The sequence below is a fragment of the Periophthalmus magnuspinnatus genome, chromosome 7 (genome assembly GCF_009829125.3).
Source record: "Periophthalmus magnuspinnatus isolate fPerMag1 chromosome 7, fPerMag1.2.pri, whole genome shotgun sequence".
Classification (NCBI taxonomy): domain Eukaryota; kingdom Metazoa; phylum Chordata; class Actinopteri; order Gobiiformes; family Gobiidae; genus Periophthalmus; species Periophthalmus magnuspinnatus.
The window spans coordinates 17252162-17277230 of NC_047132.1; the positions used below are offsets into that span (position 1 = coordinate 17252162).

At 36.0% G+C, this 25069-nt stretch overlaps 1 protein-coding gene across 2 annotated transcripts in view; it reads left to right on the forward strand.

The window, feature by feature from the left end:
• Positions 1 to 25069, forward strand: part of mgll (monoglyceride lipase) — a 50784-nt gene extending 25715 nt beyond the window's left edge. Inside the window, exons 3-8 of one of the 2 annotated variants that reach the window (XM_033969163.2) lie at positions 7955 to 8061; positions 9750 to 9886; positions 16200 to 16310; positions 17005 to 17094; positions 19194 to 19409; positions 20990 to 25063. In XM_033969163.2, coding sequence (XP_033825054.1) covers positions 7955 to 8061; positions 9750 to 9886; positions 16200 to 16310; positions 17005 to 17094; positions 19194 to 19409; positions 20990 to 21097 — 769 coding nt within the window. In that variant the 3' untranslated portion in view covers positions 21098 to 25063. Of the gene's footprint in view, positions 1 to 7954; positions 8062 to 9749; positions 9887 to 16199; positions 16311 to 17004; positions 17095 to 19193; positions 19410 to 20989 lie in introns of both variants that reach the window. The other variant, XM_033969161.2, reaches the window with a different exon arrangement.

Here is a 25069-nt window from a genome sequence, read left to right on the forward strand (position 1 = left end):
GTTCCTGCGGTGATGCCTCAGAGCCAGTACCACCCCATTCAAACCTGGTATTCCCATCTATGTCTAACCAAGCTCTAACCGAGACCAACCCTGCTTAGATTTTGAGATCAGACAAGCCCAGCAATATCAGCAGAGTTTACTGATCATCCATTTCTCTGGATTCTAAACAATTGCTTTCAGCCATGAAAAAAATAAAACATTTTAGTCAATTTTAATTAATACTACATTGTGCAAGTCTGCTGGACAAGTCAGTTCTACAGGACTGGTCTAAATATCCATCTGAGAGGAGCAAAGGTGGTTTAGTTAGTATTGAGTATTGTGAGTGAGTATTAGTCCAGTCCATGCCCTGTTTTGAAATGTAAGTCCTCACATACTGGGATAGGAACTGGAAAAATTCCATTCTCCTAACAGCTCAGTATGTTATCTTCCTCGCTCAAACAGATGCTACGTAAACCTTTAAATCATCATAACTCTAAAAATATACATGCTTTCAGTTTTTCTCCAGATGTATTCAGAAGTTCGCACTAAACCATGTCTCACTTTTACGATCCCTTCGCGTGTCAAAAGCACATGGACTCAAATCTTTCTCCGTTCGTCTTAAAGGTATTTTTTTTGCATGTAGAGACGGCTCTGATCTGGTGCCAGTTTTTTCCTGAGATTGAGCAGAACATGTGGCAGTGTCAGCATGAAATCAGACACACATGTGGATCTAAGGAAAACATTAAGGACTTAAGAACTTTGGGCGGGGTTTCACTCAAGATCACAGAGAGGAATTTGAGGGATAATTGTACAATCTGGCAACACATCAGCTTTAACATCTGTGTAAATATTTGATGTTGGCATATAGATTCATCTGAGTAAAATACTGATGTTAGCTTTTTCACCACACATAAAGGTGCACTATAACCACATGCTTGTCTCCATGGAGATGTTATTACTTTACCTGGACTGTATCTGCATATAAAAGCAAATCAGGAAATGCCACCAGACCAAGTTACAGGTAAGATTTGTGGAGAGGTGACTGCACTCAAAGAATGCATGTTTCTCAAGGTGTCTTTGTGTATGAAAAAGTGAAAATGAAAGCAAGATAGCTGAATTTATGCCATGCTGTTGAAGAGTTCAGAAAAACACATCTCTATGGAGACAAGCACGTTGCAGAAAATTTGCAAAGTGCCACCTATAAGCAAAAGAAACTGTCATAATGATTTATTTAATCAAAGGTACTACTACAGTCTGGCTCTGTTTCTTCTTTTGGATTTGGATAAAATTTTAGATGTTTTTGAGGGGAAATTGGCAAGATATAGCACATGTGTTTACAATTCTCCCTAAGACTGATAGAATGATTTTTGTGCTTTATGATTTTCCTCTCTATTAGAAACACTCTCTGAAACTACTTTATACTATTACTGAAGTCACTATTTTGTTGCATACTTTGAGTTTTAGTTAAGTTACTGTATGCAGCAAAAACATTTTCAGCAATATGCCAAAAGAAGAAAAAGAACATTTTATTTTACTCAAATTATAAATGGATTAATTAACACAGAAACACATTTTTAAAAAGAGTTTAAATAAAGAACAAATCAGTTGTTTTAAAGATCCGTTATGTATTATATTTTCAGAATACCAGAACCCTGCTTCCAGTGTTAGCGGTGTTGATTAAAGCCTGGTAACCTCCACAGGAATTACATTTACAGGCACTTTAATGAGACAGAAGCTGCTGAGCTCAGTCTTTACAGTGTGTTTACTCTCTCACATAAACACATGGGCTCTCTCCAAACTGGAGTAGTGGGTACCATGAGGTTACTGTGTGTTAATACATTTACAAAGTTTTAAAAGTACATAAGCTAAATATGCAGAGGGCTGTCGAATGGGGTTTTAATAGGGATGCACTTTATATCGCATTTGAACGGGAAACAAATTGAGTTGGTGCACTTATCCGCAATTATTTTGGAGTTGCTTACAATATGAACAGAATCCTACGTTTAAAAAATGTATATCAGAAATCCCAATCACAGTTTCATATTTTTTTTCCAAAATCTACCCTGGCTACGTAATTAATTGATTGAAAAAAATTAAACGTTATCCCTCTATACATCTATAAATCCAGTCTAATGTATTTACACAGCTATTTTCCAATCCACTCCCCTCCCTCATGTCTTTCTCTTGTCTGCATGTTGAGGTAATAATCTTGCGTGAATGCCGAGCAGCAGCTGACATTGATGAATGGTGAATGCTCACGTCTTTATAAACTCCGCTCTGTCTCTGTCGGTGCGAGATACGGAGGATGCCTCTGTTTCCATGGTGACCGCATCCTGCTCCTCAGCATCACTTTGTTCAGTCACAACACAGACCACAGCACAGTACTGGGTTAGAATGCCTCAGGAAGGATATAATATGAGAGTTCATTAAGTTTTATGAGTGATAGGAGCTCAGGAGGATAAGTTAAGGCTAAACCAGGACTAAACTATAAATATATATAAAATACCCAGATAATTAAACTGATACAAAAACTATTACCAAAACTACATTTGAGCAAGTATCTATATTGAACACAAAGAAGACACAATTGGAGCTTTTCTGAATAGATTTGAGAAAGATTAGTCTATATCAGAACTTATATAAGACCACATAAAAACATATTATAATATAGCTAAAAATACATACTAAAAATGTGTTTTTACCATATTTTATGTATCAAAATTGGTATCAAGTATTGAGTCTTTTCCTTAGTATCAAAAACTGAGTTTGAAATTGATTATGTCAGCAATTCCAGGGGCAAAAACATGACCTGTAGCTCTCAACTAGGATCTAAACTCAGACTAGACCAGGACTAAACTTGGCCTATTTAAACTGATTCTTTTTTATTATGAGAATGACAAGTTTTGGCTTATGTTTTTCAGGTTGGCTAACACCTTTTCTATTCAATTCCGCAGGACAATGGACAACCAAAAGCCTCAGTCCCTTAAAGTAATAGGAGTTATCTTGTTTTAGTTCAAAACCTCTGGCATGATGAGTGATACTTAAAACCAAATGAATAATAATGCTTATGTTGTGATTATGTGCAATACTAAAATGTCAAACTTCAGATACTAAGGGAAATATATCGAATGTCATTTTCAACCCAAATTAACAGTAGTTTATTTCATTTTTCTCTGTGATCTTGTACTAGTTGTGGTATAGACCAAGAGCTTTCTGAATTGTGTCCTATTTAGATAATTTATTTCAGTATTGATACAGTATTTATAGTTCTAGTGTCTTGTATCCTGTTTTGATACTAGTTTTAGTATCGATTAGAATCTGGGTATATATCAAGCCTACTTCCTCCCTACTCTGTTTTTGGTTCCATTGATTTCCGCTTTTATCACATAAATTGTAGTACAAATATTTCCTGGGAGAGCAGTGACCTCAGCAGTGAGTGGACTTGAGCGATCCTCAAACATCCAACATGGCACAGGAGATTTGACCTCTCACACTGTTTTCTAATAACACAGGGGAGAGACATAGGAAGTGGGTGAAAGTTAAAGAGTGGAGTAGGAGGAATGATTGACAGGGTAAGTGTTTCAAGGACACACAAAGTCGGACTAGGTAAAGAATGTACAGGGGAACTATAAGGCTGAGGGCAGAGACAGAGAGCAGTTATGAAAAAGTGATGTAAAATTGTATAGTTGCTGGGATTGGACTGTAAAAGTTTGTTTATTTATTAAATTTAACTTTCTCTTGAAAGCTGTCTTGAATTGTCCAGTTTTAGTTTTAAATGCTTGGTAACTAAAGTTGTTCGTTAACGATCAATGAACAGCTCTGAGTTGTTGTTGTTGTGCCACTTGCCACTTAATGCAGACTTATTATGCAAAATGGACTTTTTAGAGCTTTTAAACATGTTATAATTGTTTCTCCACACGATTTACTCAGCCAAAGTTGTATTTGGAGTGGTTTGTGCATGTTTGAGCAATCTTTAATCACCACCAACATACTGTTCTTTACTTAGGTCGTACTCCTATTTTATTTTTTGATATACGCAGGATTCAGAAGCATTGCATACTCATTTTGGTGCAAATTAAACTGCTGCTTGCTAGCGTGATCTGCATCTACCCATTGGAGACGCTGACTCTTTGTTGTGGTGACATTTACAACATCAACCCCCATTGGGCACTGCAGTTTTGTAACGCAGAATACAGGTTTGAATGCTGCATATTTATATTAACTACATTTGCGTCTGCAGTCATGAAAATATAAAAAAGTTTTCTTACTACTGCTCTGTTGTAACAATCGGGGTTCTTTTAGGTTTAAGTTACCTGAATTAGCCAATTTCCTTGAACTGTTTTTAAAATATAACACACCAGTACAAATTTTACTTATGTTTTCTAAGTGCCTTTAAGTAAGGTACTTAAAGTATGTTGTCGTATATATAATGACACGTATGTTCATAGTGAAGATATATAAAAGAGTGACCTGGTTCTGTCTGCTTCATGTTGAACTCATTTGAGCCCCTTAACTTCCCTCTACACTTTGCACTCTGCACTTAGCGTCTGCCACGGTGGTTGTGTCTGTACTTCCTGTGTGTCCTCCAAAGTACAGGCTTTAGACATGCAATTTGACTTTTTAAGTTCAACTACTCTACAAGTTTTGTGAGTGAATAGGTTTAAGAGAGGCTTCACAATTTTTGGGGAAAAAGTTTTTTTTTTACTTTTCAAATCAAGATTTTATACTTAGTATACATTTTCAAACACGCATAGATCTTTGAAGAGGCGTGTCTTCAATAAGAGTACATAAAAATACATGGTTATCAATCAATTTTTTTATTTATTTAACCCCATACTGTGGAGCATTTCAGATAAAGCACTAACATTTCCTTAGAGACAAGCAGGTAGCGGACACCTTACCAGAAAATATGGTTGGGTGATTTGGCCAAAAATGTAAATGTAGATTTTTTTTGCACACACTGGACAATTACAATTTTAATCAATTTTAATCAAAGTCAAAGCAGGTGCTGCTTGTCTTCCAAACAGGGTAAGCTCTTTACATTTTCACTCTTATCTTATTATTTAAGAAATTGTAAACTACCATCAATCACATTTGTGTATAAATACAATCTAATATTAATATTTTAAATTACAATGAGATTTTTTCATAATGCCAATTGTTTAATTGCACAATAACCCCACTTTGCAAGTAAGAAAATCAGGAGTTAACCTAATTCATAAGAATCCTGGATTTCATTAGTTTGCAATTTTTCAAAAATCTTTATAATTTAAAACACAAATTAATCAAATGAGTTTGATTAATTGCCCAGCCCTACCAGAAAAGCACATTATTATTTTTTAATTGCAATTGTGCTAAACAGGTTTTAAGTTCATGGTCTGAGAGGTGTAGGTAATTCTAAATTCTCTCTTCTAAATGAATCCACTTGCATAACTTGCACTTAGCTTAGAACCAGCCACTCCATTAGCCCTCCTGTTGTCTTTGGTTTGACCCTCTTCAACCCTTGGACTGAGAGTGCAGATTAAATGAGGGTTCTGTGGGAAATGAGGAGGACTGAGGTTCTCATGAGCTGGGACAGGACATAAAAGGACAAAATAAAAGGCTACTGCATGGATCAGTATTATTGACAGAAGTATTGCTAGTACACCTTAAAATTATTTAGCCTGATCTGAAAGGGACACATTCAGTAGATATTTAAGAGCGGCTGATGCAGGGCTTAACAATTTGGGAAAAATGTCTAATAACAATTTTTCTAACAAGCATGGCAATTGTGATCAGAGTTGCGATTTATATATTTTTAATAAAATTAACTTCAAGGTTCATATGAATTGACATATGAACTATAAAAGTAATATGAACTGACTAGATTTCAATACCCATCTTTTTGGTGTCGCAAGGATGGGGTTAATTGAGAGAAACCCAACTGGTGCTGATGAATGAGAGGAATGTTGCCTTCACTGCAGTCTGTAAAAGCCAGCGTCTCACATTAGGACAAAGAGTGGACAGAGAGTGAACTGATTTAGCCTCTGCAGCCTCCACTTCTGTACAGTAACACACAAAGAGTTCTATTGAGTTGCTCTATACAAAGGACAAGACATTCTGCATCATCAGGGCCATAAAAACTTGATGTTAACTTTAAAAATATCAAGCTACAAATATTCAAGGCTTGTAAGACATTTCCCTACTACTTCAAAGTTTCCTAGTAAAAGAAAAATCAATTCTGTCAACTGGACAAAATTTTTTAGAGCAAAGACTTTTAGAGATGTGCTGCTCACCCAAGCATCTTGTTCAGTTCTGGTCAGATCACTGCTGGACATTTCCTTATATTTGAAGGGAGGCACTGATTACACTGAAACTAACGCACCTGTTTACAGTCTCTGTTGCCTCTGTCTGTTGAACTACATTAAGTGTGAACTGTGCCTGAGTCATATTGTGCATAATCATTCATGCCCAAACGGACGCTCTCACACCTCTTTGCATACTGGCTAGCCCTATTGTTCTCCTTGTTTAGGTTTAGGTCTGAGGATGGAGTTATAAATAAGAGATAAATGATGTTTAAGGCCACACTCCTGTTCAAAGATGGATTGTCTTTTCTAGCAAAATGTGGCTCTTTAACTCCCCTCTCAAACCATTTCTTTTCTTTGGCTAAGATCTGAACCTCACTATCTTCAAAGGAGTGGTTTGTGGCTTTGAGATGGAGATGTACAGCGGACTGGGGAGCTCTCGTGACGGTGTTGGTACATTCTCTTATGGAGTGACTGTTTCTCCAATATAACGCTCACTGCACTCTTCACTACACTGAATGGAGTAGCCCACATTGCTTTGTTTGTAGCTCGGGGATTTGTCCCTTGGGTGGACTAGTTTCTGTCTTAAAGTGTTTGTAGGTTTGAAATAGGGTCATGGGTCAGTGGATAGATATTATAGAACAATCACCTAACCATTAACCATTGTGAGATTGTGACAATGCCTTGGTGGAGGTCGGTCTAAGTGTTACCTGGTCCCTCTGGCATTGTATTTATTACCTGTTTGACCTGGTTTAGAATAGGTTTAGCCCTGCTTTAGTCCTAAATTAGTTCTGGTACAGTTCCTCCCTAGTTTAGACCACGTTGCTGCTACCTCTAGTTTAATCCTGTTTAATCTAGTCTTAGATTATTCCTAGATTAGTTGTGGCATTTCCTTTGGTCTATAACAAAAAAATCTCTTTGTAGGAAAAAATTAAAGGGTCTTTGAGAGTAGAGTTTGAAATCCTCTAATTTCCTCCAGCCCTGAGAGCACCTCTTTGTTCCCAGTCACTTCTCTGGGTTATAATAGTTTGTAATGGGGCTGTTGAAGGCTGCAGTCTCTTCATTCTTCCTCTGATTCATCTGTCTAACTTTGGAAACACTGAAGAGGACTCATTTACTGCTGCTGCAATCTATACAGATTCAATACTTTATTAACTTTGAGCTCAGACATTTTCGGTGTTGTAAATGGGAATATTGCAGCATCACACTGCCACTTGGTTTTAGCGTGAGTGCAGTGTTTTGCTGTGATTATGAAGTAAACAACAAGTAGCATACTAACACATTCTTCCTGATTATTGAACGATAAAATGACCAATTCAATGCTGTCCATAGGATTCAACAAATTAGGACCGTTGCATAGTGGTTAACTATTTAAAATGGCATATATCTTTTGAATGGGAAAAAAGTACTCACAGTGTTGTATAACAGGAAGCTATATTTTGTCAGATGTATTATTGCTGTTTTATAATATACAAAAATATTAGAAAATATTACTGATTCATATAATTATTTTATTATATTTTATCACCTAAACCTTTTTCTAGTAAATCCATATCTTAGTTATATTTACCAGTTTTCATTCCCCAAAGTGCAGAGCAAGACTGACCACTTACAACTAATCTTAACTTTAAAATGTCACTCTAGACCTCTCACATTAATCTGACCTTTTTGTCCTTCCTGTGTCTCCGTAGGGCCCTGGTGTTTATCACACATGGAGCTGGAGAACACATAGGGCCTTATGACGAAGTGGCCCAGAGACTCAAGGAGCTGCAACTGCTGGTGTTTGGTCACGACCACGGTTTGTCTATGCAATACTGTATACATTAAAAATACTGGAAACTTTATTTTTATTCATCCACAAATAGTAAAATGTCTTGTCTTATTGTGCATAAAAATTGCTAAGCCTGTAGTGTTGGCCACTTTTAAAATGAGACAATGAGAAAGCAATCCTATTAAAACATATTGCAAATCTAATCACAGTTCGATATTTTTCCCAAATTGATTAACCCTTACATAATCACAGTTGAATTTCTAATTATATATTATTCAGACACTGGGTCAGAATGTTATACTATGGATGTGATTTTTGGTGTAATCAATGTGAATAATCGTAAGATCGTGATGTTTTTTCTCACAATAATCATTTGTAACACTAAAACTGTGACATCTCTAGATATAGCTGTTTTAAAAGTCGATTCAAGAACAAAAGAATAAATATGACTTAAAATACAAAAAATATAAAAGACGAGGGAAGTTGACTAAGCCTGATAGGAGCAGACCAGAGCTGATAGAAGTGTGAGATGGGGTGGTGGTGAATGTGACAGTGTTAATGGAAAAACCTGAACTGGATCAAGTCCCTGAAGGCCACAGTCTGAAGGAAAGTAGCTTTAATTTTTTGTCTAGTACAGGATCTGTTGTACAACTTACAGTAATATATGCAGAAAATGCCTTAGCTAGCCCTATTAATAGTTGTATACAAAACACCTGTAGAGTGCACAAGACCTGCATCTGACACAGTGAAAAAGAAAGCAGTTTGTAATGTTAGTGATTTGAGCTTATAAAGAAACTAAATAAATTAACCACAACTCTGTTTTTGATGAAGATACAACAGTATAAATCTGCTGTACAGCGCACCAAGCATTAATTAGATGCATCCAGCACTCATCAGTCTCATTTTTACCCTTAGTGCTGCATTTACAATATAGATGTACTGGGCCAAGTCTTTTAACTTTATTAAATGAAAATTAATTTAATTACTTAATTAGATCACATTGTAATCATTTAGACTCAGCAGTCTCATAAGCGCTGCGTACATTTTCACATTTTCATAAAAAATCCTTACAAGTACATGGTTTTACAGTTCTCTGCCATGTGACGGGGAGAGGGGCTATGATTGGTTCAGAGGTCGCCATGGAAACTGTCTCACCTCCATCTCGGCAGCATCACCTGTGTTTGTACACACAGTGAGAAATTATACTGGGAAACACGGTAGCTTTAGTGTATATATTTTTTCTTTTTTTCATGTGGGTATTTTAATCATACCCACATGAAAAAACAGGCTTAATCTAGAAAAAAAAAAGATTACTCGATTACTAACTAAATGAAATCTACTGGCTTAATTAGGTGCTTACTGGAGTATGAAACAACTACTGCTGCTAACACTATTATTATTACTGCTATAACTGCTACTTTTACTACTGTTGCTTTTCACTACTACCATTACTATGTAACTTTTATGCTTTTCTCTGTCCACCACCAGCTTGTCTCCATTTTGCTATTGCTTTCCAGGAATATTCCACAGTATTGGCATTTAACTTTTCAACAGTACATTGTATTTTTTTCAATTTGGGTGTTTTTATTGATGAGGCAAAATATATATATTACCACAGATCTGACCTGCAATGTGGCCCCAGCAGGAAAGTTATATATTACACCTTTAAAGAAGCAAACAGATGATCTAACAGTGTTGTCTTGTTGTTTTTCCAGTGGGTCATGGGCAGAGTGAAGGAGAGCGCATGAACATCAGAGACTTCCAGATTTACATTCGAGATGTTCTTCAGCACGTGGACCTGATGAAGAGCAGACACCCAGGCATCCCCATCTTCATAGTGGGACACTCTATGGTGAGTAATAACCAGGGTGATGCAATTAATAGAATTTTGTTTAAGATTCAATAATTTCGAATCATCCGCTTTTGTGTTTTTAATCAAGAGGTCTATCCATGAGTTTCAGAATGATGAAAAGTTCAAACTGTTGTAGCAATTAACATTTCAAAACTAAATTTTATATATTTTGAATGGTTAAAATGGCACCATATAACAAGAAGCTGAAACACATGAATACCCAATGCTTAGTGCAGTCTTCAATTCAATTTATTTTTGTAAAGCCCAAAATCACATCAGCAGTTGTCTTTTAGAGCTGAAGATGAAAATTGATTTAGCCAACAGAAAGTTAGAAAATCATCAATGAAAGAGAAACAGACAAGCAAATTAATCAGCAGAAAACAAGCAAATGGATAAATGTCTCAGAGCATCCCCCTCCTTCTCTGCAAGGAAAAACTCAAAAAAACACAGTGAGAAAAAGAGAAACCTCAAGGACAATCACAGTGAAGAACAGATCCACTCCCATGAAGGGACAGGCTGCAGATGTGTCCAGGACTAATGCGCATCCATTTACAGATTGAATAGACTGTAGGGCCAGAGCTCACTCAACTAAGGGACAGAGGGAGGCCCACCCACAGCAGGGAGCCACCTCAGCCAGGCACCAGGCCATGCAGCCAGGCGAGGGAATTGAGGGTCCAGGTCCACAGAACAGGATCAGGGCACAGGAGGGGATCTAGGGCGTCTTTGGAGGGCAAAATTTGATTGAAAGTCTGTATTTTGTCGGATTGAACAGCCCTAGCACTGAGTAGGGATGGATGGGCAGTATTGACAAAAATTAACTACTACTGCCACCCTGAGTTAAAGGTGTAATGGAAACTAGACATGGGTACACTGGCTATGTTTACATACACACCAGAAATCTGATCATAATCTGATTTCTGGAGTTATCAGATTATTGAATTGTCAGTTACATGTGATGGGAGTAATCTGATTTATTTCAGATTATTCACATCTGTGCAAGATTTGACAAGAAAAAATCTTCCAAAAAAAAGTGTCAGACAAAAATAAAAGATAAAATGTTAGATTGAAATAGTTTTTATCCATTGACATGTTGTTCCTTTGGCTATAATCTTCCACAATATAGCATAAAATTCATCTCCATGGAGAATGTTCCATAGTATTTCCATGGAATCATGCAGGTGACACACAACCTCGAGAGAGTTGCATACTGTACCTTTAAGTAGTGTTTTTTATTTCCATTATTATGTAATATGTTATATTGCTCAGTAGAATCCTAAACTCTTTATAAGGACACCCCTCTCTCCTCAGTTCTTCAGATCTCTCTAAACATAAGACCCACAGAGCCCTCTCTCTCACTCCTCTCTCCCTTCTCCCCCCATTAATTGGCCTCTGTGTTGCTCTGAATATTCATGAGACAGAGGCCTGCACTTAACAAGGCGCTCTAAACTGTTCCCACAAGACCAGAAAGATTAGACTGGAGAAAACCCAAAACCTAAATAACACTAGATTGCTTTTTAAAAATATGTTTTATTGAAATATTTAAACTAAACAAGGAGAACTAAGAATAAAGAAAACATGTTACGTAAAATCAACCTTTATTAGCTTTTCAAGAGGGGGTATTATGCAAAATCGACTTTCTACCATGTTATAGCATTGTTCCCTTATCAAAAACACTCCTAAACTGGTTTTATGTCGGTCATGCATGTTTGAGTAACTGAGCTAAGATTCTGTCTAATGCTCAACTGACAAACTTGCATCATCTGTGCTTGCGCGTGACAATTTTCCATAAATATACAAAAGCATGATATAAAACAACACTAGAATGTCACAAACCTGATGCAGTTGCAGGAGTTTCATTAGTGGATTGCATGCCGATTGTAATGTGATAGGGGGGTGATTAGGCATGAACAGCAAAGGGAGGAGAGAAACAAAAAGAAACAAAAGTGAAATTTATGAAACATGTTAATACATATAGCAATATAGCATTTGTTCTGTGTTAGCAGTTAATACCCCATACAAGTCTAATACCACTTCCCATATTATAACAGTCTGTTGTACTTTGATAACTGCATGTTTGAGTAATCTTGTATTTATTTTTTATTTTTTGCATTGTAGCACTTTGAGATTTGATGTCAAATGTAAAGTGCGTTATAAATAAAATATATTATTATTATTATTATTATTATTGTCCTGCATTTGTGGCTTGAGTGCTCAGAAAATTTACCCTATTTCTACCCCCAGCTTTGAACTAAATACCTGGAAACAGAGCATGTCTTAAAAAATCCTATTTCAAGCATCAATTGAGTAACTTCAATGGGACAAAACAAGACATGGGACGATATTAAAAGTTTGCGTGATGATTATCTTGCCCAAAATAACTGCAGTTAACGATTATATCACGATAATGATTAAAGTTGTTATGGATATGAATAATTATAACTTTAACTGAGAATATTATGGATGAGCAGGGCCATCGACTGAAATTTGGGGGCCCGGGGCAATAAGCCTTACATGGCCCCCCTGTAATACAAATTCCTAGAGGGTCCAATTCTGGGCCACTAAGACCCTGGGGCTCCGGACAACAGACCCCTTTGTCTCCCCCTGTTGACTCCCTTGTGGATAAGTCATTTTTGCTGCACATTCAGGTGATATAATGGTGATTATCTTTGTTGGCGATTATCACAATTATATAAAATGTCCCACAAACGATTATTGTCGACCCTTTTTATTACGATAAACGATATTATTGTTTATTGTCCCATCCCTAGATAAAACACACCATTGCACATATGAGTGGAATTACACACAGACAAGCAGGTTACTATGTCCATTGAGTTGCTAGCGAAACAGCTGAGGCTTAATTTAGCTGAAATGAGTGATCATACAGGAGTCAGCTGACTAAAGGACAAATCCTCTGTTATATCACATGACCTCTTGTGTCACCTGATGTCTGGCTTAAGAAAGAACTGTGGCTAATGTGATAAGTTTCTCACACTCACTCAGAGAACATAAGCGGATACTGTGGGCTCATCATTACAGAGCTACTGCAGACAAACACAAAGCATGGTTTTCATTGAGAATTTTATTTAGTTATTTTTGCCTAGTGTCAGAAGAATTTGAGATTTGTAATATATGTTTTAATATCCTATGCTAAACTATCTGTCTATGGAGAAAACTGCACTAAATGAGGCAACTAATTTAGTAAAAATAAATATAATAATAATAATAATAATAATAATAATAATAATAATAATAATAATAATAATAATAATAATAATAATAATAATATTCCTTGACTAATTTTGCTCAAAAAAAAAAAAGTTCAACAAGTTAGAAATCTAAAAATCCCTCTAAACTAGTCAAAATGCTTTCAGTGTAATTATCCTGTCTCCTTCCTCTCAGTGTTAAGGTTGTGGGTAAGACTGCTGATCTTTCTTCAAACTCATGCATGTACAGCCAGGTGGATAGGCAAATCTAAACAGCCCATGGTAAATGAATGAGGGACCGAAGAGCAGGCTTGTCAGATTTTGAGAACGCAATAAGCGACCAAGTCTTTGAAAAAACAAAAACAAAAAAAACAAGAGACCTTAGCCCTTCAAAAAGAATCCAACTAGTTGTGTCAAGCTGGACAAGAGTTAATGAGATGCACATATTAGCATGTTTATTATCAATAATGGCTTTAAAACATTAACAGCTTGTCGTTATTACCATAGACTGTATATGGCTATTACTAGTCTAAGCCTATTAAAGTGGAACTGATCACTAAATCTAATTTTTTCTCTTCTAAACTGTAAATATGATTTTTGAAAAGCATTATCTACTGTCCCTAGTAATTTGTGGCAGTTTGAGGCTTTCCGGTCAAAAACGTCTAAATTGAAGTTTATTCTGCCTTGAGTGGCCTCTGCAATTTCCAGTAATTGGTGACATCACTGTACAGACACTGGCAGACTGTAATCAGAGACACCTGGCTGTAAACAGGGTAAACAACTGGAAGTTTGAAGTGTAGGTACCAGTAAGACCAATGACTGTTCCTCATACCACCATCTCATACCTCACTCGCTTTAGTCCCTCAGGCACTACCCAGTTTAGCAGCTCTATTTGTAATGTGATTTTGGGTTGTAGATGTTTAGCGTCTGTAATGTGAAACAGAACTGAATCTTTTGGGATGTAAAAGTGCCTCTCGGGAGCAAGCCCAAAAAAACACACCGCAGGACTCTTAAAATTTTCAAGCGACTTTCCCAAAAAAAGCCCAAAGCCACTATAAACAAGGGGACTTGGCAACTATGCAGAATAGGGGCCTCTCTGGACCGGCTTACAGGAAGAGTCAACCTCATGGGTTTGGCTCCACCTCTGGGCTGTTTCCTGTAACCTGCTGTCTGTGTTTAATGCAGTTTAATAAACACAAAGTATTTTGAGTGCTGTGTTTGGAGTAGTGTTCCTTTGTATAAATCTGTATCTACCAACAGCTGAACTAACACAACAGGAATGCTGTGTCCTCTTCCTTCACCCCTGTAAACTCCTTGTCGTCTTTGACTGCATCTACAACACTCTTTATAATCGTTCTCTAGGTTTCTTGTTTTCTGATAGTTCTTAGCATTCTTCATCCCATATGTGTTTACTGATAATGTGACAGGGCTATATTTATAATCTCATGGTACGATACTACCACAGTATTAATTTTACACGATACGATATTTATTGTGATATTGTGGAAATCCTACCAGAATTGAAGAATTATTGCTTTTTTCATCTTTAAAAGCCTTGACAAGACTTTGGTGCTATATTACTGTCATATTCCAAAGTATTAAGATTGAAAAGTTCTTTAGAGCAGTGATTTTTTTCATACTGTCTGCATTGAAATGGAACAAAGGATCACGGTCTATGTAGTTCCCTGTTGTAGCTGTTGCTAAAACATCAGAGAACTACATGCATTTAAGCAGAGGAGTATATATTTGGATATATTGTGACAGCCCACGATATTATTGCGAGACCTTTGACAATATATCTCAATATTTCGGTTATTGTTACATCCCTAGTATAATTAGAGTAAACCATTTTTATTTTTAAAAGGTATGAGCTGCAAAAGGTAAATGGCAGAATGAAGCAATAATTAGCCATAAAAGTTACTTATTCAATCCTCTGCTGCTCAAATCTTAGTGTGTTGGAAGAAAATGTAGATATTAAATTAAATATTGATCCCCAAAATGTATTGTTCAAGCTATCATTTATTGAACAAGGTTAACTTTAGACATTAACATAATACATCATTGATTGAAGCCCTAATATAAATTACAATATGTATAAGATCAAAATAATCTTGATTATTCTTCATAATTTTAGTTTCTTCACTGTCTTTTCTGTCTATATCTGTGGTCAGTCCAGTTCATGTTTCCTCAAAATCCCTGGTGACGAGGGTCCTGCTGTTTCTAACAAAGAGGCTTGTTCTACACAGAGTGGGGCCTTTAACTCTCCGCTCACTTCTCTGCTCAGACATAATATGAGCATAAAACCACAATCACCTCACATACGTTTTCCATCACTGTATTTCAATTTTCTCTAGTTTCATATTTCTTTTCTTCTATACATGTTATTCTGTTATTCTCGGTTTAAAGGCAGATTACTACAGATACTACAGTGCTAATAAGGTTACCTCAGTCTGGAATAACAGATGTTTAAATTGTTCAGACAAAGGAGAGACTTTTCAGATTTTTAGCCAAATACAGCAGCCAATTGACCCAGTTATTGTTATTATTTTTGGCTAAATAAATGTGTAGCGTCATACATATCATTTTCTGTTCTTGCCACCGTGTTGGTAATATTTATATTCCTTTTTGGGAAAATATCAGCTTTCTGCTCCACATCAAAAGTCGCGGGGACTTGAATGGATTAACCAGGAGCTGTACAAGATGGATTCTCATGAGTTTGAAAGCCTTGCGACAATCCAGGCTGCAGCACACTTTTTCCCACCATCTGCCATGATGAGTGAATTTCCCCCACTCTGAGATCAGTAAAGTTCAATAAAGGTCGATAAAGTTCAATCTTATCTCAAAAAAGTTGTAAAGTTGAATCAAATGTAGAGTGACAGTTAGTGCAGCGCTCTATTCTGAAACCAGAATGGACCGAGGTTTATTTTCCACACCATATAGGGGCATTTTCAGTTTCTCCTACATGCACAATATACACAGTTCTCCCCTGCTTGTACGTTTTGGGACTATTAATGTCTCGTGTTGAAAAATGTCTCTGTTAATACCAGTAAACTCAAACAATAGTGTTATTATATAAACAAATTTCTTGTCTTTTCTCATTATTACAGGGTGGTGCGATCTCCATCCTGACAGCCTGTGAACGTCCCTCGGAGTTTAAAGGAGTGGTCCTGATCGCTCCCATGGTCCAGATGAACCCAGACTCTGCCACACCCTTCAAAGTATGTATATAACTGCATAAGTACTGTACTACTATTATTCCTATAAAGTCATAGGAGGAATATACGACTATAAAAATAACTACAGTAATTGTATTTTGGTCATTGTACCAGTCATCTAGACATGTTATCACCATTATTTTAACACAAAGACGGTAACATTATTAGTTCAAAATGGCCAGTATATCAGCCTGATTGTTGCGTTTCTTAGTGGCTATCAACCTTAAATTTTCAGCACAGCCCGATATTTTGCTTCGGCCGTACTGCTGCCCATAGAATATGCATAAAGCCTTATTTGAACACAACATGACTACACAGCTCTGTTATAGATTTATGGTAAATGCTGTGAGTGAGTTTTTAGTCAGTTTAAATTACATATTTTGGGGTAAATTATCAAAATTGGCCCTACATTTCGTTCTAATAATATCTACACACCTCGTTGGCTATTGGTTTCTCTTTATTTTAAACAATCTGCTTCGGCATTGGCAAAGAAAAATAAAAATAAATAAATAAATAAACATTGATTGAATAAACAATTTTTTATTTTTTTTTTTACCAATAATACTTTACGTAGAAATTGTTTTGACATTGTTTGACAAGTCAACTAATTGAAAAAAATTATTAACTGACTACTAAAACAATCGTTAGTTGCAACCCTAATTGACCTTTTGTATTGTATATTGTGTATTTTGTGCAGGTTTTTGTGGCGAAGGTGCTCAACCACATGATGCCAAGTCTGACTCTGGGAACCATAGAGTCCAAGTGGGTTTCACGTGACAAGAAACAGGTCAGAAAAAAAACAAACATTGAAGTAGAAAAAAATACATAATGTACCCTCCACTAAAATTGGCATCTTGGATCAGGCCAAAAGTCTTTTATTTGGATAAGCATCACTGCAGAGGTTTGTTTGGACTTGGGCTGGTCAGAAAGGACTTTTTTTTAGTTTTCAAATAAATATGCAAAAATTTAATATCGAGTACATAGCATAAGAGAAAAGCTGCAAAAATAGCATAAAAATAAAATAAAGATAGTATGATGTGTTGTACAAATTCATATCTGTTTTGTGCAATGCACAAACCTCAACCAATTACAGGCATATTTTAGCACATTTTTGATGAATTGCAAAAATATCATCTGATTATAATCATAACCCCTTAACATTAAAGGTGCGGAATGTAACTTTTATGTTGGAGGCCATCTGCCATCTGCTTGTCGCCATGGAGATGTTATTGCTTTGCCTGGAATGTTCCACAGTATGAGATTAAACATATCTATCTGGTATTTGTTTTACATCTCCAAAATACCTTGAAAAACTTGGTGGTGTCACATCCTTAACTTGATGGAGATAGATATAATTAATTCCATACTGAAGAACATTCCAGAAAAAAATTACATCTGCATGATGACAAACAGGGAGTGGTCCCTCCATCCGAAGAGTTACTTAGTGCACCTTGACATAATCATTTTGTCTATATCACCCTGTATCAGAAAGGTTCCAGTGTGACACTGTAATTACCATCATCACCGCTCTTTGGATGAGTGGTGCCAATGTAAATATAGGTGCACCAATGTGGGAATGAACTGTTGCATCTGCTTTTGTCATCTTTTTACCTCACCTTACCCGACCTCCTGACCGTGTTTTTTCAGCTTACAGGACATAGCAAAAACAGGAAGTGGTTGTGTGGAACCACACTAACACAACAAAGCGCTCTGAGACCAGTAACATCTATGTCACGTCTCCATTATTAAAACAGGAGATTACCTTTGGACCAAAGTCTATAGTAACTAGACTATTGTTATGTTTTTGGGAGTGGAGCAGAAATACCACTGCTCCCCAAAGGTTTAGACACCGAAATGTGGTTAATGGAAACAATACGTCAGCCAATCAGAGAGCAGGAAGGATACGCCACGCGGATAGTTTTCAAGGACATTTTTATAGCTTTGGTTGGACAAGAGATGGGACTTTGGGATTTATGTAGGAAGAATCAAGGATGGGGTGGTTCAGATTTCTGGCACAAATTACAAAAAATCATATTCTCAAGGATATTTATTATTAGACCAAGATATGAAGCATATTTGTTACAAACCCGTGTAACCAGTGTAATGGGAAGGGCATCAGGAGTAAAAAACAAAACAAAATTATGACTGTAAGCTGACATGAAAAAAAAAAAGAACAAAATGCATTACAATCACATTAACCCATTCATGCATGTTTGTGCCAACATCATCTGTTGCAGTTAATTAAACAACCAACCTCTGGGTTAATGAGTAAATGTGATACTGTGTAAAAGCTTCATTAAACATTTTAATCAAAACATAAACTTAAAGCTCAAACAATGTTAAGTGCCAAGAAATGTCACAAGGAATTTACAAATTGTTTAAGATTTTGTTACAGGTCTGACTGTCAAGACGGCAATGTTTAGTTCACACCTGTAGGGCTGTGAACAGTGTCACATTACTATAGTACTACATTTTAGATACCTTATGTTCATTCTTTACATGCTGCTCAGTGTCACTTTGCCTTTGAGAGCTTAGAGCATAGACACCACAGCAGAGGAGTATATGTGAAGATACTCACTCATACGCATACTCACTCTGACCTCTATGCTCTGGTTTCAGTCAGTCTCCTGTTACAGTCGCACCATATCCACGCTGTTTTCTTTCCCGGAACTACACAATGTCACTCTAATCTACTTAAACTGATAGTGACAAACAGTTTTAAGCGTGCCTGCTAGCCCAAGTTGCCTTCAATATTGCACAGTATAATATTTAAACTTGTCTATCCTTGGAAAACATGAATTCCTCCTGTCAGCAGACTCGCATCTCCTGCTGGAATGTGTGTAGATAATGCAAACATTTATTCAGTGCAATCCCTGTGTTGTCCAGGTGGAGGCGTACGACTCAGATGAGCTGGTGCACCATGGCGGGCTGCGGGTGTCATTTGCGATACAGCTGATGGGGGCGGTGTCCAGGATTGAGAGGGAGTTGCCTAACATCCACTGGCCCTTTTACCTTCTCCATGGAGATGCAGACAGACTGTGTGACATCCGGGGTTCCCATATGATGTACGACAACGCCCCCAGCACCGACAAGAAACTCAAGGTAGACTCAATATGCTCCCCTGACATCACAACGTTATAAACTGACAATAGTTTAAAATTGTGGTGGAGGGCTGGTCAGAATTTGTGTGTAAAATTTAAGATAAGAGAACCTTTATTTGTTCTACGGGGGTAAATTTCTGTGTTGCAAAGTAAAAGAACAATAACAAAAAAATAGGCTTAAAGCTGCCATCTTTCAGTTAATTTGATTATTTTACCAGTAGGTGGCAGATGTGAAGTAACATAGATAGCATCTTGTGGTACAGATAGTAGCTTTAACTCTAACCATTTAACTAGAATATTAAAATATACTTTGCATTCTGACAGTTAAATTGTGCATCTTAATTATATTCAGATGTTTTGTCCTCGTTTATGGTTAGTTCTCTGTAATTACTCAACGTATCCACATTAAACATAGCAGAGTGATTGTTATCCATTAAAAACACTTAATGCTGCAAGTATAATATGATACATTTAGATTAGATTTTAGATTTGTGGTCTTTGTTTTTGGATATTTCTTTCAAAGACTGCAAACCACCCACAGAGTAATAGAGGCCCCTGCACCACATATATAGAATATGACATAATTTGCCCACAAGCAGGAAGACTGACAGTTTAGAAGAATGTGCGTGTTTGATTGGAGGGGCTCTAGGCAACAAATGACTGTCATTCTTAGCTTACCAGAACCGGGTGTGACTGAGGAGTGAAGTACAAGTTCACAGTATGAATCTCATCTACACACTGTTCTGAGTGTGTGTTTCTGCTCTGAAACTTCAGTTCCTCTAATATCAGTGGTTACCAAGGCTGTAAGATTAATCACAATCAAATCGAAATCACAATTAGCTACTACTGCAACTAAATATCCTGTCTTATTCTACATAAAAAAGTGCCTACCTTGTTTACATCTGTACAAACATGTTCTGAAATGTGATTCTTGTACTAGTTTGTCAGTTCATTTCAGTCTTTTTGTCTTTTCTGGACATATTTAATATAATTTTGAACAGAGAAAAGTTTTCAAATGACGGTTTAATGGATGATTTGTAATATTTTGAAATGAGAAACTCTGAAATTGACTGAAATGAAGCTTCAAATATTGATAAGTGTTGTCACGATACAAAAATTTCAAACAATTTCCATACTAAGGAATAGACTCGATACTTGATACAGATTCCAATACCATGATAATAAAAAACACTCCTTATTTAGACAATAGAATGTGATTTTCAACATTAAATCACAGTACTTTCTTTTATATTCCCATGTGGTCTTATATCTGTGGAATCCCTAAGTGTCCAGTAGGTTCCATAGTGGTCCTAGGGTGTATACTAGTCTATGTGTCTTATAGTTGTTCCAATACAGCTCAAGATCATTCTAAACTATTCAGGAAAGATTCACTTCTGTCCTGTGAATATGACTTTTTTAGTATTGATACTTTCTCAAATGAGTATCTAGTCCCGATACTAGTTTTAGTATCTATTAGTAGGCCTATCTGATTTTTGACACTTTAGCTACTACCACTACAACCTTAATTGATAATATCTTCAAATGAATAAACCTGACTTGTTTGTGTTTTTAATATTGCAGGTTTATGAAGCAGCATATCATGCTCTGCACCACGACCTTCCAGAAGTGGCAGAAAACGTGCTAAAGGAAGTGAGCACATGGATCTCGGAACGACTTCCTGTGTCGTAGGTCACCCCAATTAAAAGCTAACATTAACACTTGATTTTATATGGAGAAGAAGAAACAACACTGTCTGCTATACAAATATCAACTTAAATCTCTTTTTTTATTCTTTTATTTGCACACTAGTTTTTAAAATTCTTCTCTCTTGTGGATGATGGGGTCATAATAGCTTTGTTTTTTTGGTCAGGGTTAAAATGTGCAATAATGGCGTTTGAAGACTCCCCTTTGGGAATGTCGCTGGACAAAGGGGTGGTCTCCATGGTTATAACAGGTGAATTTGCATATCAAAAAGAGGGGACACGGTATCCATGGCAATACTTCCTGTTGCTCGGCGAGATGCAAATTAATTGGATTCCTCGTAGGGACAATTAAGTCTACCTAAGAGACAATGTCACTCAAAGATGAATTTATTCTGATTTAACACTGGCACAAATCAATGAGTTTTAGATTGACTTTTATTGTTTTAAGTATCAGAAATTCTCAAAAAGGCATCCACAAAAAGTAATGCCACCAAAACCAATTAATATAATGTACAATGTTATTATCAGGGTGCACTACTCTTTATTGACCACTAGAGGCTGGCTCAAAAATAGAACATGTAATCCTTAAAAGAATTTAATAGCCGTCCGGATCACATCCCTTGTACACCATTATAAAAGTGTTTAACATCTCCCCACCATTCCCCCGCTCTGTACGGTCGCCATGGCAGCAGCAGTCTTCCCTCTCCTCACTTTCTCTCTTCTTTTCACTCCTCTCTCTTGTTAGTATTTTCTCTCGCTGCTATCGCTCCGTCTGTCAGTCTCCCTGTATATATGTGTGCCCATGTGTGTGTATGTGTGTATGTGTGTGTGTGTTGCTCTTTTGTGTGAGATAATGAGCCAGAGTTGTGAACTGCAGCAGACTCATCCTGAATACTAATCCTAACTGCACTATTCAAAGCCTTCATGACTCCAGCATCCACAGGTTTACATGGGAAGAATAGGATTTTTAACTGCGATTATTACAAAACCAACTATGTTTCAGGTTAGATTCAACTACTATTGCAACTACTATTGTTTATGTTATGTGCACCTTGCTCATAGCATATACTAAAACATCTGTGAAAGTTGCCATCAAGAGTCACTGCATTAAATGTGCACTGTGTAACTTTTCTTAACTTTTTCTTTTAGCAGAGGGTCCATCACTTGCTTGTTTCTATGGAGATGTCATTGCTTTGGCTGGATGTTGCACAATAAGGCATTGAACATATCTGTTTAGCATTTATTCATTTACAGATGTTTTTATTTCTGTAGAAGTAATTATAACATAACATAATTACTGTGAGCCCCTCCACAGATCTAAACTGTAACTTAACCTGGAACATCACCAGCTTGTGTACATGGAGATAGATTTAAGGCTTAAAGCCATACTGTGCAACATTCCAGATACACCAATAGCATCTCCATGCAGACAATCCACCAGAAAAGTGGTGCATAGTGAAATGATAGTTTAGCAAATATATTTACTAAATATTTGCTTTTTTAAAATTAGAAAACTATTAAATTGCATTATAAATGCATTATTTTACCATTTCAATTGTTTTTATTTCTTTTTTACAGAATTTTTATTTTTTCATTTAACGTGGTCCTTTAAATCCTCCACATGTTATTGGTTATATGTTATTAATACCATTTTATAATAAGTACTTTAATTAGCCTTAATTCCTAATGAATACTTTATTAAGAGTGATTCAGGCTTAGTGAGTGCTTCATTCTCTAAAACTAACTCCTAATCCTTACCTCTTAGTTAAGTAGTTTCAAAGCCACACTCATTCTTAATAAACTATTTGTTCATTAAGTCTTTGTTCATACTTAAGGCTAATTAATGTATAGTTATTATTTTAAAGTGGTACTAAGTTATTTGTATAATTCAGTTTGATTCTAGTTCAAAATGTTATAGATTTAATTATAAAATAGTAGAGTTGCAGTAGATCCATTGTTCAGAATCATGGTTGGTTTTCTTGGTTTCTCTTTGACCCACTTTAGATTTGAGGTTGGAGTGTGAATCTTTGACTGTTACTGAAGGAGGCAGGGACTTTCCTCTCTCAATGAGGTTCTTATCGACTTTATGACTGTTTTTGGGGACAGGCCAGTCTTTTGTAAAACTGACTTTGCCACATTTTAGACACAACTGTACTTATATATCTGATACTGGGGTCAAGAGGAATGATCAGTGAGGTTTGAGAGATGTCGACCAAAATGCTACTTTGCAGTTATGACAACATGGATATGGCTTGGTTGTTGTTTTTATTCCATGTACCAAAAAATATTAAATACATTTGAAGATAAAATTATCCCTTGTATTAGCTATATTTAGTTTGGATTGCATTGCTAACATTAAAGTATAAGAATGAAATGAAGTAATAAAGGAATGAATGAAATTATGACCAGAGCTTCACTAACATTTCTAGTTTGACAATTCAGTTTGCATTTTGACATTTTAAAATCCTCTCAAATGTCACCCTTTCCTGCTTGACTCTTGTAGTTCCACACTGTACAAAGCTAGTGATGCTAACTCTTCAGTCTCATGGATTGTATGTATTTTACAGATCTTTAATGAACTAATATTTAGGGAATATAGGAGTATAGTTTGGTTAATGATCATTTAATGCACTTTTATATTATCATTAACTCTACATTTCCATATGGACCTTCACTGAATTGAAATGTCTATGAAGAAGTTGCTGAAGAGATTTGACAAGACATAACTACTGTTTTTAACTTTTATTTTGTGCAAAGAAGGATATGGTAGTTTGGGATGTATTTACTATTTTAATATTGCAATAGGAATTTCACTTATATTATTAATTCAGGGAATCTTGTAAGTTTTTGGTAACATAAAATAATTGGTTGATTTGAAAAAAATTAAATAAAAATCTAACAAAGCAGTTCAAGTTGCAAATGTCAATAACATGGACCTGAAAAAGCTTAGACTACAACATTTTTGGAGGAAAACTGAATAATTCCATACATCTATGTTTGTCTGTGCCTTATTCTCATGATGACTTGATGTTTCTATAATATTGTAAACATTTTGTGAATTGTGTCTAATAACACAAGGTGTCTGATTTTTAAAAATTACCATTCAGTTTAAAGTCACAGTATGTAACATTTTAGCAAAAAAATAGACTACGATAAATCTTTTTTCTAAGCTTTACAGTGCAATATAAACACAACCAAAATGAAAAATGTGCGTCCGTACTCTGAGTGGGCTTGCATCTCCACAAACCTAACACTTATTTCTATGAAAATGTTGTTCCTTTGGCTATAATCTTCCACAGTATGGCATAAAACATCTCCATCTCCATGGAGAATGTGCTGAAGTATAACTATTTCCATGAAATCATGCAGAAGACATACCTCCAGGAAGTCACATACTGTACCTTTTAGATCTTGTTTGTTTTATAAGATGTATTTAAGTGTCAAACCAAGGTAAACTTAACCAGGGAAACAGGATCAAAAACATCAACAATGGACCAAGAGTGTTTCAAAATGTCTTATGTCAGTGTATTTGTTAACCCAGTCTCAAGTTGATGATAATGAACAGCATATTGGCAACCGCTCTCAATGCTTTTATTAAAAATCTATATATTTTGTGAGACTGGGTTGGTTTGTGTCTGTCTAATTGTCATGTTTTTATATTTTCTGTTACTTGTATGCAACAGGACTCAGTTTGTGATGTTAAAGCAGATTGGAAAGGAATAGGTTCACACTGCATACCACCTAATAGAAAAACAGGCCATATCTGATCTAATTACATAGAAACTCATTGTAATAGCTCGCTGACATCACATGATTGAGTCTTCCATGTAAAGTAATACAGCTTCATTCAAAATAATATATGAATGTGTAAATAATGTAAATATTGTGGAATAACTGAATGCTTGAATGTATTAATATCTATATCTGACCAAATAAAACATGACTGTTCACAACTTGC